General features: G+C 47.7%; 1 protein-coding gene across 1 annotated transcript; it reads right to left on the bottom strand.

Annotated features, from left to right (window-relative positions):
* Positions 1-5468: 5468 nt before the first annotated feature.
* LOC123054414 (GPCR-type G protein COLD1) lies at positions 5469-10675 on the bottom strand. Its single transcript, XM_044478188.1, has 13 exons — positions 10226-10675; positions 10032-10139; positions 9749-9869; positions 9538-9667; positions 9144-9222; positions 8967-9055; positions 8352-8444; positions 8078-8104; positions 7900-7986; positions 7573-7644; positions 7125-7255; positions 6120-6326; positions 5469-6043 (listed from the first exon to the last, which is right to left on the bottom strand). The coding sequence occupies exons 1-12, from the start codon at positions 10539-10541 to the stop codon at positions 6173-6175; spliced, it is 1407 nt and encodes a 468-aa protein (XP_044334123.1). The 5' UTR covers positions 10542-10675; the 3' UTR covers positions 5469-6043; positions 6120-6172.
* Positions 10676-11616: the final 941 nt, after the last annotated feature.

The following is an 11616-nucleotide window of genomic DNA, read 5'->3' as shown; positions in this document are numbered from 1 at the left end:
ACAAGTACCTTTGGAGAAACCTGTAGAGCACCTTTATAATCACCCAGTTACATTGTGACGTTTTGTAGCACACAAAGTGTTCCTCCGGTAAACGGGAGTTGCATAATCTCATAGTCATAGGAACATGTATAAGTCATGAAGAAAGCAACAGCAACATACTAAACGATCAAGTGCTAAGATAACGGAATGGGTCAAGTCAATCACATCATTCTCCTAATGATGTGATCCCGTTAATCAAATGACAACTCATGTCTATGGCTAGGAAACATAACCATCTTTGATCAACGAGCTAGTCAAGTAGAGGCATACTAGTGACACTCTGTTTGTCTATGTATTCACACATGTATCAAGTTTCCAGTTAATACAATTCTAGCATGAATAATAAACATTTGTCATGATATAAGGAAATAAATAATAACTTTATTATTGCCTCTAGGGCATATTTCCTTCACCTAATACAAGTCATATATTACAAAAAATATACCAATATAAACTTCAGATGTTCTATTTTCAAACTATATTTTTTTTATTATATAGTTTATATTAGGATGATAAAATTGGCAACCTAGGTATACGCGCAGGACTTGTAAACTGAAACGGAGGGAGTAGTATCGATAGTCCACCTGAGAATGTACGTCAACATTTTTGTTTTATTAAAATAACCCGGCATACTCCACCCAACCACGTTAGTCCACCTCAACAAATATATTTGCTCGCTTTGGAATTGTTCTTGTTTGTCGTTTAGAAACTACTCCCTCCGTTTCTAAATATAAGTCTTTGTAGAGTTTTCACTATAAACCACATACGGATGTATATAGATGCATTTTAAGTGTAGATTCATTCATTTTGCACCGTATGTAGTTCATCTAGTGGGATCTCTACAAAAACTTATATTTAGGAACGGAGGAAGTACTATGTATGGGCAAACGCACGTGCACATGCGGATATTGGATATATCGGGATTAATAAGTTACAAGTGAATGTCTCGATAGCCCATATTTTGCTTTCGATTTTATTAAAATGCTCTGGCATGGTCCACCTAACGACGTCCATCAACACACAACGTCCGTACAATTCGACAAAATCCGTTGACTCTAGTTTGTACAATGGAAAATTGTAGTTTAGGTGGTACTACTATGTAGGGAACTGGATCGATATAAATTTCTCATTTATAAGAGTCGTCTCCTCGATGGCCCCCCCAACAGTGCATGCTCACCTATTTATTTGTTTTACTAAATAATCATACATGATATGTCCCCTCAACAAATATGTTAGTCGCGATTTACTCAATAATCCATTCAACATTCCATATGCATGTATGTGTCTGTTTTCATCATTTTTATTTGACCTTTTCTCTGCGTTTACTTTATGGTTGTACCTTGCGTATGTATGTGATGAGTTTTCACAAGAAATCTTAACCACAGTGGGTTTCATCACAAAAGAAACCAAATTTCCTCACTTTTTTGCCTTCTATTTATTGCTCGTTTGTATCAAAATATAAGGTGTTTTTGTAGTTCAAACCGAACTGTAAAAACGTCTTATATTTTGATACAGATGTAGTATTCATGATGGTTTTGTGTCTCTGTCTCCCAAAATTCCATATTTGCCGTCTCTCCTTTTACCTTTTCTCTCTTTTATTTTGACGGTATCATGCTAGGTGTGCGGTTTTTGTTTTCCAAAGTTTAGCCTAACCACAGTTGGCTGATTTCATATTTTGTTTTACCCCTTTTCTGCCTTTGATTCATGGCCGTTCCATGCCCGCGCATGCAACTTTGTTTGCCAACATTTCTTAACCACATTTGGCGGTTCTCATCTCTCTCTCTCTCTTTTTTTACCCTTTCTCTACCACTTCTTTATGACGGTTTGGCCGTACGCGTGATATTGTTTGGATTCTTGTTCGTTCGGCGCATGCAGCCCGGTGCAGTCTTACGTACACTGTAGCCGAGGATAGGTGCAGTACTGCTGTAGATATAACAGCACAGTGGCCGGTGCTTGACCAATGACCAACGGGAAAGAGGAAATAAAAAACATAAAATATGCTAAAAATGGCGTTTCTTCTCTCTTCGATTCAAAGCTGAAAGTTGAAAATAAACGATAGGGGGGAGGGAGGGCTCCAGCGATATCGATCTGCATAGTTTCTTGAGAAAGCGTAGGCCGGCCGGGAAAGCTAGCATACTACTCGGTAACGCTAGCTGGGACAGTGCAAAAGATAAAGAGCAAAGTGATTGAATAGTAGTTCCTTGGGGTGGTGGAAAAAAAAGGAGCTCTCGTAGTACATCGCCATGGGGACAAGCTAAGGGACTCGATCGATCGCCTGTCTTCCGGCACGTTTCGCCACGGTTCCACGCAGGCACAAGGCTCCTCGTGACGGCGACGAATACGTTTCGCTATATACATACGAGTGCATTTCAATTCCTTTGTGGTAGTACTGGTATGATTGGCTAAAGAGGAGAATGCAAGCGACCATGGATCACAATTTTCACACAAGTCCCGATCGAACGGAAATGTTTTTGGATCCCAATGGCCGGGCATCACATCGCGCATGCGAAAGCAGATTCCCTCCCCTGCCAGCGCCGAGGCCGAGCCGGGCCTTTGACGAGTTCATTCCGCACAAGTGGCGGCCTCGATCTCTTTCCCGGCCCGGCCAGCCACGGATCAGCAGGGTGGAACGAAGCACCAGCATTGGATCGTCCCTCATTTTGATGCCCGTTGCTGCGCTGCATTGGGCGGGTGGTGCGGTCGCGGTCAAAGTGGCAAATCAGCTGGCACGTCGGACGGTCAGTCAGTGGCGGCACGTACGGCCCGCGCAGCCTTAAGCCCGGCCTCGGGCTCTCCTTTTCCCTCCCCCGATCGAGTTTTCGGATCGTGTCGGGCCGGCCTCCACGTCGAGTTCACGTCCCCTACCAAGCCAGTGCGGACGGGAGATATAGGTAGATGGATGATGCAAAGCCGAAGGGTACGTACGCTCCATCGATCCACCACCTTTGCACTGCGGTGCCTGCTGCATGCGTGCCGTCGCAACTTTTGATGGAGCAGGGGCTACCGGGAGCGGAGCGCGCCCTAGGTGCTTGCTAGGCCATTAGCCCACTGTGCCGAGCTCTGTGCCCATCCGGTCTCTCTCTCTCTCTCTCTCTCTTTGGGTCTCTCCCAATACAGTAGGACACGTTCAGTGCAGCTGCAAGCTAGTATGGCATACCGCCATTCGCCAGCTGATTCATCCACGGCGATGTGCATGCAGTTACTCTCTCGATCGGTTCCCGCGCGCGGCCAAAGGGAGAGAACGGGGAAAACGACCAGACGGGGTAGAGTGAGGCCAGAGGCCAGAGGCGAGGCGTGTTGGTGGACTGGGAGCGGACAAATCGAGGTTTTCCCGACGCCAAAGCGAGCAAATCTTTGAGGAAAGGCGCGCGGCAGCTAGCTAGCATTGGCACGATGCACCGAGCCCGGTGAGGAAGGATGGGCCATGTGACTAGTATGTGAGCAGCCTTTGGGAAAAGGCCACTCGAGTCCGGTCCAGTCGAGCGCAGTCGAGTCCGTGTCCGTGCCCGTCTCTCCATGGCCACCTCGATCAGCCATCAGGCCCCAAGCTCAGTCGCCGCCGAACTAGTGACTGATTCGAGACGGACGTCCACGAAGTGAAAGGGCGTGCAGCGGTGCCAACGCAAAACAAAAGCAGCGCCGCGCCCTTGTCCGGTCCAGTCCGGCGATCGTGTTCCCAAGCGTGCACGCGGCGCTCCCGGGATTAGTCCCCGAGCACGCCGGGTGACGCGCGCGCGCGCACGGGAGACAGGGAGCGACGCCGACGTCTCCTCACGCTCGAACCGTCCAGGTACGGTACGGGTTTCCATGCATATATGCATGCCTCGCTCGTGTGAGTACGTACGCACGTACACGGTACACTGCATCGACGGATTGACCTTGTGTCCACCATATATGCATTAATGCATGCCCCGCTTGTGTGTGCACGTACACAGGTACACTGCATGTCTGTGTCGACGGATTGACCCTTTTTTTTTTTGCAATGCTCAGGTCGGCTGGTGATACACACTGATCCACGCTAGCTAGCTAGCTGCACCACTGGAGATCGAGCGGCCGATCGCGACGGCTCGACGCGTGCGCGCCGGCGCCGTCCTGTTGGCCGCACATGCACATGCACGGCGCGTACCGGCGTACGTACGTGCATACAGGTGCATGCAGCCTTTAGGCCCCTGTTAATGAACAGCCCGGCCTCTGAAACGAGAGACACCTGATCGATGCCTAGCTCGCTCGACTCAGGCTCAGACCCAGGGTCGGTTCTCTCGCCGCGTGCATGGCAATGGCGTCGACCCGGCCGGACGGGCGTCAGGCCGGTCTCGCCATTCCGAGGGGGCTGGCTGCCTCCTGCTCCTGCTCCTCTCCTGCACGACCACGTACGGGCGGCATGCGTTGCACTTGCATTGCATTGACCGTCCCTCCCTCGTGCCAGCTGGAGCACACGGACACGGCCCCGGCCCCTGCAACGAAAGTCGTTGCATGCAATGCAATGCAATGCAAGCGCAGGCACCTCAGCACCTGTGTCGCTGGCTCGCTTTGCTGACTGGCTCGATCTCTCGCTTTGGCACAGGCGCCGCTGCAGTGCTCCTGCTGCCAAAGCAAAGGTACCGTAGCCAGGCACGTATACAATACTAGGCGTGCTTCTGCTATCGCTGCGGTGAGACGCACTTGCGCAGACACGGGCTACAGGACCGATCGGTCGTGAGTTCACGGCTTCATGCATGCATGCATGCATGCATGCATGCATGCATGCGTGAAAGTGGAACCGGCTGCAGCACACGAGACAGACAGACACGCCCACCCCGATGGACCTGATGATCCACACAAATTAACACACCACGATCCTCAGCGCAGCGCAGCGCCGTGCAGTGCGTGACAGATTTGTCTTTTCTCACTCGCAGTACGTTCGTGTTGGACGCGCGTGCTTGGCCTTGGCTTGTGCCGCTGTGCGTGTGTGCGAGTTGTGACAAGGCCCGCCGGACACATCCATCGGTCGCAGCTCCCGCGGCAGGGCACGGGCAGCAATGCAGCGTGGAGATGTGTACGCATCCACGGGCGCACTAGTGCGTGGCAGCGTCCAGCCATCTTTTGCCCTGCTGCGCTATAGTGCTACCTCTCTGTGTCTGGGCGGGTGGCGCGCTAAAAGGGCGGTGTACAACTGTACATACGATGGCCATGCGCATACGGTACTCGGTCGTCTGTATTCAGTTTGACGTGCTACTGTAAGTTGAAACTGGATGCAGCGATAGTACAAAAAAGTTACTGTTGCGCCCAGATGTTTTTAATAAGGCGCCACGAAGAACGGGTGGACTATTTCTTCAGCATTTCAATCTTTAAACGAGACCACAGAACCGTGTGGGTTGAGATGCAAGACATCAAAGAATATTTTTCTTCTTGCAAAAAGATTATAAGTACATGCAGATGCAGCACGCAGATGGCTAATGACTTATACTCCCATCTTAAAAAGGTCTTATATTAGTTTACAGAGGTAGTACTCCCCCCTAAAGAAATATAAGCGCGTTTAGATCACTTTTTTAGTGATCTAAACGCTCCTATATGGGAGTACTTCGGAAGAGATTAATGATCACATGAATACTGGTAATCTTTTCTTTTTAAAGTTGTGGCAAATACAGCACGACAGCTCAAAGAATTGTGGAAGGTACATCAACTGCAGACGATGCTAACACGCTATTCCAAAGCCATATTACACCATCCTTCGCCATTCCTAAGAGGGCGGCTTCCTCGCTTGTCTTGACAAAAGCATTGCAACCTGCCCTGTTGCAGCATCACCACGCAACACTTTTCTGACTACTGCAGGGCCAGCACTGATGGCTTGAAAACTATGGAGGAGCTGTTAATGATGATTCAACGCCAACTTGCGAACAAACTTTCAAGCGAACAGTCGCCTTCGAGTTAACTGATGTACCACTATAATTTCCGTAACAATGTGTGTAGAGGTCTCCTAAGAAACAACCCCCTTTTGTGAACTGATTTTAAAGAATGTGTCAACCTGACCAAAACGGCGGAAAAACATCAACAAAAGTCAGGCACATTCAATTGATACAGTGAGAAGTGTAACCACATACCTTGGACAGATGGTGGTTAAAAAGAACACTATGCACAAGTGGGACAAGACGCGTCAATCAATTGGATGCTTGTCTGCTTGCCGGGAGGTGTACTGGGCTGAAATCAAAAGCAAGGACAAGAACGCGCTCGCCACGAATATTGCATCAAACCAGCGGTGGTAGAAGTCAAACTGAATGTCACCGCCCAAAACATCTGTGATGATCACCCTGAGCAAACGCGCATGAACAAACATCAATTTTCTCAAATGGAATGGGATCACGACATAAATTTTAACGGTTTTGCTAAAGCATATTAGCATAAAGTGAAGTTCAAAGGATCATACTCCATGTTGAATCTGTATTATTCATTAAATAGTCAGATCAGCTGTGAGGTCAACTGAGACGTTCATATTGGAATGGCTAGGTCACATGTGTTTGTTGTATTGGTACACTTTACTCACTATACACTCGTCATGCTACACGCAGTACCGGTGGGAGTGGAAAGACTGAAATAAAAAGGTAACTTGTCTTGAACTGAAAGTGTTGTAACTTAATCCATAGTCATCCCATTAATATATTCAGTTGAACAAATATCTTCAGCATCTTCGTATATACTACCATGTTTTGTTTTTTAAATGATATAGTTGATAACATTTGTGCAAAAAGAGTGGAAGGGTCAATTGAGCCCATAACATTGTCTATGGCTCGGCAACTGAAGTTATTAATACGAATAGAGAACAAAACGAGTTGCATACTTAAATTCAAAGTAGCAAGTTGAGTCAAATAATAATAAAACAAATAAGGCCAGGACAGTCAGTGGCGATGCCAGGAACGGGCCGAGCCCCAGGCGACTGGGCCAGGCCCCGGGCCGCCTCCGTGCACTGTAGCACCATACATACAGTGATTGCTACGGTCCACGAAGGGGTTGAGCCTCACACCCCAGGCCATGGCCCGGGCAGCCTGGGGCCTGGATCCACCGTTGAGGACAGTATACAGGAAGGGTACTCTCAAGCACTAGAAGAATACCTGTACTCATTTGCCAGGCTTTTCCTTATCAGAAGAATAGAAGATATGAAATACATGCCCATGATCTCAGATAAGAAAAGGACGACATTTGTTGTTGAGCCGGTCCCAACTCTAGAAAAAGCAAAGAAGAACTGCATAGAAAATGAGATACAGTCACGTTTGAATGCTCAATAACAAGGAAAACTACAATAGCAGCTGGAAGTCTACTTATAAATGGAGTACTTTACAAGCTGTTGAAATGCATTTATTTCAGTTTAGTACTCCCTCTGTAAACAAATGTAAGGCGTTTTGGCGATTTAAATTAAACTGCTAAAACGTCTTACATGTAAACAAATGTATAAGATGTTTACAGAGTAGCACTTTTCGACCAGTCATGACATTATGGATCAGAGACGACAAGTCCAAATTATGTACAAAATGAAAAGTAGCAACCAAACAGAATGTTCACCTTCATAACATTTGCCAAGAAACCTCGAATAGATATGCCAACCAACATCCCGATGAACAACAAAGATATGTACTGCAAGCACAACGCAAATGCGGGACATATGTAAGTCAGAATGAACAAATAGGCAGGGAGAATATATAGCAACACATAACCTATATTCGACATTGTGACCCAGAGAGAGTATCAAGATATAGTACAATAGATATAAGAGTTTCCAGCAAGGGTCAAATGATGCCAAACAATTCATTTAGGTCAAATCCACATTAACTGTTATTCTGATGAAGTGCAGAATTCATTCTAAGATTATTTTAGCTACAGAATACCTACCTGTGATAATAGCGTGACATCGATACCAATATCAAAATGCCTCAAGAAAATGGTAATCGTCATGGTTACCGGATCAACAGAGCCAGCCTGATAGGAAATACAGAATGTAGGTAAGCGGTGAGAATCAGAAATGGAGAGTAACCAATTCTAGGTCATGAATTCATGGAGAGGTCTGTACCGCTTTAAAGACTACACTCTGCAAGGCCTGCAAAAAGAATCATGAAAATAAAATTAAGATCGTTTACCAATGAGTGTGGGAAAAAAACATCCTCACAAAATAATGTTGCATCAGTTTGAGAGCAGCCAAATGGTGAAATCTTTATACATTTTGTGAAACGGATTTTTTACATACTTTTGTTACTCTAGCTCTGCAAAATTTCATATTTACATGTTGATACATGAACCAGGGAGACGCATAGAGCAAAACAACATAATGCATTTTGAAGAAATACCTTGAGCATCTTATAAACACAATATACTGACAAGGCATAGCCTAGCAGATTCTGAAAATGTCCTCTCCAGGTTCGGGAATAAGCAGCAGCTATCTGCAAAGTAATTGAAGAATTGTGTGCAGAAATTTAGATACTTTATTCTAATAATAATAACCACTGCTGCGAAATGAGATAAGAGATTAAAAAATGTCTCGCTAGAATCAATTTGAATAAATCTATGCTAATACTTCCAAACAAAGATAAGGTGCAAAGCCAGTTATCAGAGGCCAATATACACAGCATAAAGGAAGACACTAAATTTAGAAGAGAAAACACAAAGGAAACTCATCTACAAGCCAAAAAAGCAATGGACTTGAGTAAGTTATATACAACACAATTTATAACATTTACGATGCTGTCTGGTATCTTAGTAATGTGAGAAGAGTACCAGTTCTCACACATGTGTCACCATATTATTGATGAATAGCCAACACAACAAAAAAGTAATAATCATAACTCCCAGGTATTTGTAGGATTGAACACCACAAGATTTCGTAAATCAACAGGATACGTCCCACTATTTGGTTGTTGATCTTATTGATCTTAACACACTGGTCAAATGAGCAACAAAAATACCTTAGCTTGACGTAGTTCATATATCTCAAGGAATAGCTGTTTGGAAAGCTCTTCCAACCCCTGGACCTCTGCTTCCAAGTTTTTGATATCTGCAAGACGTAAAAAGGTATTGGTAACTATCACTAATGGAGCAAACTGCAGAGTCCACGAGTATAGAACAAACAATATACAGCATACCCTGCTCGGTTTGATCTTCCTGCACAGATCGAACAACTGTTCCAACTATACGCTTCAGAAATGATCTGGCTTTAAGCTTCTGCAAGTATTAATGTCTGTCTATTAGGTTATGTCATATGGGTCAACAATAAAATAAAAGAAGTGTGCAGTGATAGTAATAGTAAGCTGCAATGTTAATGTGCGCTACGCTGTGATATTTATCATTCCTTATTAATGGACTATAATGATACTAGAGCAAAAGGAAAAAAAATGGCAATAGTACACAGCAAAATAACCAACGATTTTTATATCTTATCATCCTCTATGTGCCCACAAAATCCTCAAGAGTATTGCAATCCAATAACCATGATCAAGGGATTATTAATTTTTTTAAACAAGAGACTAGCTAGCACACCTCCTCTGATCCTTGAATCCTCTCCATCTCCATTTTGGACAGAATAATTTTCTTTTTCTTAGCAATAGATGACTCCATGGATTGCATCAGCTGCCGCTCCAAAGCTTTGATGTCCATTTCGTCAATTTCCCTGAAGGTCAGGGCATGATAGGTCAACATGATGTTTGTAATGTGGCGTGAACCAACCGAATGGAATCATGTTGAAGTAAACCTGATAAAGAGAGACAGGTAGCTGTATGGCAGATTGACCGCACCAAAACCAGAAAGAACAGCCATGACAGTCACTCCAATTACGCCAATCCTACTAACCAACTGCGGCATCGTGAAGAAACCTACAGAGTGAGCGCCAAGTCAAACCCAGTGACACAGTAGACATGAAGTGAATGCATCGAACAGGCGTGTAATTTTTCTGAAAACCACAGTGCATCAGAGTCGATAGCCCAAGTCCTAGCGACAGCTGTCAACCGTGGAATGGAATGATTGTAAACTCAGACCTTTCTCTGGAGAAGGCATGGGGAAGTGAATCCCCATGCGCCAGAACCCGTAGAGGAAGATGGTCAGGAAGAGGGCCGCGGCGAGGCAGGCCCGCTGCCTCCTCACCCCTGCAACCACCAACCAACCGATCAGCCGATCAGAACAGCCACAGGGAGGGAAACACAAGACTGGAACAAATTGGGAGAGTGGTGACCTGAGTTGCGGAGCAGCAGGTAGCAGTGGTAGTAGGGGAGGAGGAAGACGAGGAGGAGGATGAGGCAGAAGAGGTCGAGGTGCCAGTTGAGGAAGCGCGCGTGCTTGGAGAGGACGGGGAGGATCTCGAAGAGGACGAGCTGGAAGAGGTTGCAGGAGAAGGCGAAGACGAGGCCGAAGAGGATCTGCACCAGCGCCCGCCGCTCCTCGTACTCCTTGTACAGCCGCCGGTTGAGGAACCACAGCCCCGCCCACCCCAGCCCCACCAGCGACGCCCCCACCACCGTGCCCTCGTAGACCACCACGCCCCACCCCATCTCTCCCCCTTCGCTTCTCGACGCGCCGGCGGGCTTCCGGCCGGCGGGGCTCGGGGTGGTCGGCGGTCGGATCTCGTGGGAAACCGAACGGGGAGGAGGGAGGAGGGGGGCTGTGAATCTGCCGTGCGCTATTCCCCCGCACCGCCGTCATCCTCCTCCCGCCGTGATGATGTGTTGGCCCTGGACCGGGCCGCGCAGCTCAAAGCCCATCCATCCTGCGACAGGCCCGATAACCCGCGTGCCCGGCACGTTTATAATCGGGCCGTGCCGGCACGTGGGCCGCCTAGGGCTGTGCCTGGGCCGCAAGGCTGGGCACGAGTGCCGGCACGGCACGGCCCGTTAAATTTATTTTTTCTGGAGTCTACTGTCTAGTGCACTACCTAGAATAAAAGGGAGCCGTGCGTGGTGTGCAGTGTTCCAGGCATAGCTCGTACGTAACATGCCTCAATGGGCCACTACTGCCTAACGTGATGCATGTTAAACGGGCCGTCGTGCCGGCCCGTGTAGTGAGGGGACCGTGCCTGGGTTAGAAAGGGCAGCAAGCGTGCCGGCCCGGCACAGCCCGTATACTTAGCATGCCTAGCCGGGCCGTGATGTGTGTGGCCCGTTTAATCCTCGCCGGGCTGGGCCGGGTGTGCCGTGCCGTCCCATCTGGCCAGGTTTGAGCTAGATGCATGATGGATGGGTTTTGAGTTCAGATATATAACACGGTACCGTTTTCCCCTCTAGTTAGGGTTTCTCTTCCTCCCGGCGGCGGCGCGCCCCGACGTGGAGATCGCGATCCCCACCGCTCCCCTACCACCGATCGCGGACGCCCGCGGGGTGGCTGGCGCTGTGGCAGTCTGGAGACCGGTTTTTGGGAACATCCCGCCCGCGGAATCCACAGTTTTTCTCGGGCAAGAGATACGATGGAGGGCTCGACGTCGGCTTCTGGAACGACGATGAGCGACATGGAATCAATGATGAAGGAGCTAGGGTTGAAGGAGGATGACTTGGTGGACATAGTTGTGGAGGATGGTGACTTGCCGGAGGAAGCTGCTCGTTGGATGGCAATTGCTCGTGTGCACAGCGACAG

This window comes from Triticum aestivum, chromosome 2D (assembly GCF_018294505.1).
Source record: "Triticum aestivum cultivar Chinese Spring chromosome 2D, IWGSC CS RefSeq v2.1, whole genome shotgun sequence".
NCBI classification, from domain to species: Eukaryota; Viridiplantae; Streptophyta; class Magnoliopsida; order Poales; family Poaceae; genus Triticum; species Triticum aestivum.
The sequence above is the reverse complement of the archived record's forward strand: the minus strand, read 5'-3'. Positions and strand labels throughout refer to the sequence as shown.

What these genes read in the sequence shown, in the direction of transcription:
- LOC123054414 (XM_044478188.1), bottom strand. Translation starts at nt 10,541, where the DNA reads ATGGGGTGGGGCGTGGTGGTCTACGAGGGCACGGTGGTGGGGGCGTCG. An exon ending in CATGCCTTCTCCAGAGAAAG is followed by an intron (nt 9,870 to 10,031) that starts GTCTGAGTTTAC and finishes CTCACTCTGTAG; the next exon opens with GTTTCTTCACGATGCCGCAG. An exon ending in GGATTCAAGGATCAGAGGAG is followed by an intron (nt 9,223 to 9,537) that starts GTGTGCTAGCTA and finishes TAATACTTGCAG; the next exon opens with AAGCTTAAAGCCAGATCATT.